Source organism: Marmota marmota, unplaced genomic scaffold (genome assembly GCF_001458135.2).
Source record: "Marmota marmota marmota unplaced genomic scaffold, marMar, whole genome shotgun sequence".
In the NCBI taxonomy this organism is placed as follows: domain Eukaryota; kingdom Metazoa; phylum Chordata; class Mammalia; order Rodentia; family Sciuridae; genus Marmota; species Marmota marmota.
The window spans coordinates 341,247-342,200 of record NW_026005734.1 but is presented as its reverse complement, the minus strand read 5'-3'; the positions used below and the strand labels follow the sequence as shown (position 1 = coordinate 342,200).

Genomic DNA, 954 nt, shown 5'->3' with positions numbered 1-954 from the left:
GGCCACTGGGAACACTGGATTGGGAGGGACACCGGGCAGGAGAACATCCAGACCCTTCTGAGAGTGGAGGGAGTTCCCCAAGCCATGAAGTGGCCACACAGCTCACGTGATGACCCTGAGCAGTGCCATCATCGCACAGAAAGCCTCAGCTAGAGGAGACTGTGCAGCCGCTGCTGAAGAGGAGCACTCCTGACACACCTCACCTGGAGAGAATTAGTGGTGTCCAGGGGAGGAGGCTTCTCTAGGACCCCCATAGCTGGGGCTCTCAGGAGGAGCTGCTTGGTGAGGAGGCTCAGGAATCTGGTCAAGTTCCCACCTCCCTCTGCAGCTGCTCCTGGGTGACCTGAGCTCCTGTGTGCTGAGCGCCCCCTGCTGGTCCTGGGTGCCCTGCAGGAGGTTTGTGTCTGGGCTCACACTGAGGTCCCCTCACTGTGTCTCTGGCACAGTAATAGGTGGCCGTGTCCTCAGTGGTCAGGGAGCTCAGCTGCAGGGAGAACTGGTTCTTGGATGTGTCTCTGGAGACGGATACTCGGCTCTTGAGGGATGGGCTGTAGTAAGTGTTACCATTATAACATATGTCCCCTATCCATTCCAGCCCCTGTCCTGGGGGCTGACGGATCCACTCCCAGCAGTAACCACTGGTTGTGATGGAGAATCCAGAGACAGCACAGGTGAGGGACAGGGTCTGCGAGGGCTTCACCAGGCCAGGTCCTGACTCCTGCAGCTGCACCTGGCACTGGACACCTGGGGACAAGGACAGTCACACCCTGTTAGTCACCTGTAGTCACAACCTCCCCATGGACCCAGGTCTGACACTGGAAACCCTCACCTTGGGGAGCTGTGACCAGGCACAGGACAAGACCCAGCAGCCTCATCTTCTAGACCACACCTGCCTTCCCAGAGACCTCAGCCCTGTCTGAGCAGAGAGCTGGGAGCTCCCACAGCCCAGAGGGC

General features: G+C 59.2%; 1 gene segment (V, D, J or C); it reads right to left on the bottom strand.

Annotated features, from left to right (window-relative positions):
• Positions 1-304: 304 nt before the first annotated feature.
• On the bottom strand, positions 305-930 carry LOC125614678. The segment is given in 2 exon segments: positions 305-744; positions 830-930. Coding segments are annotated over 2 exon segments (486 nt in total).
• Between the last annotated feature and the right edge of the window lie 24 nt (positions 931-954).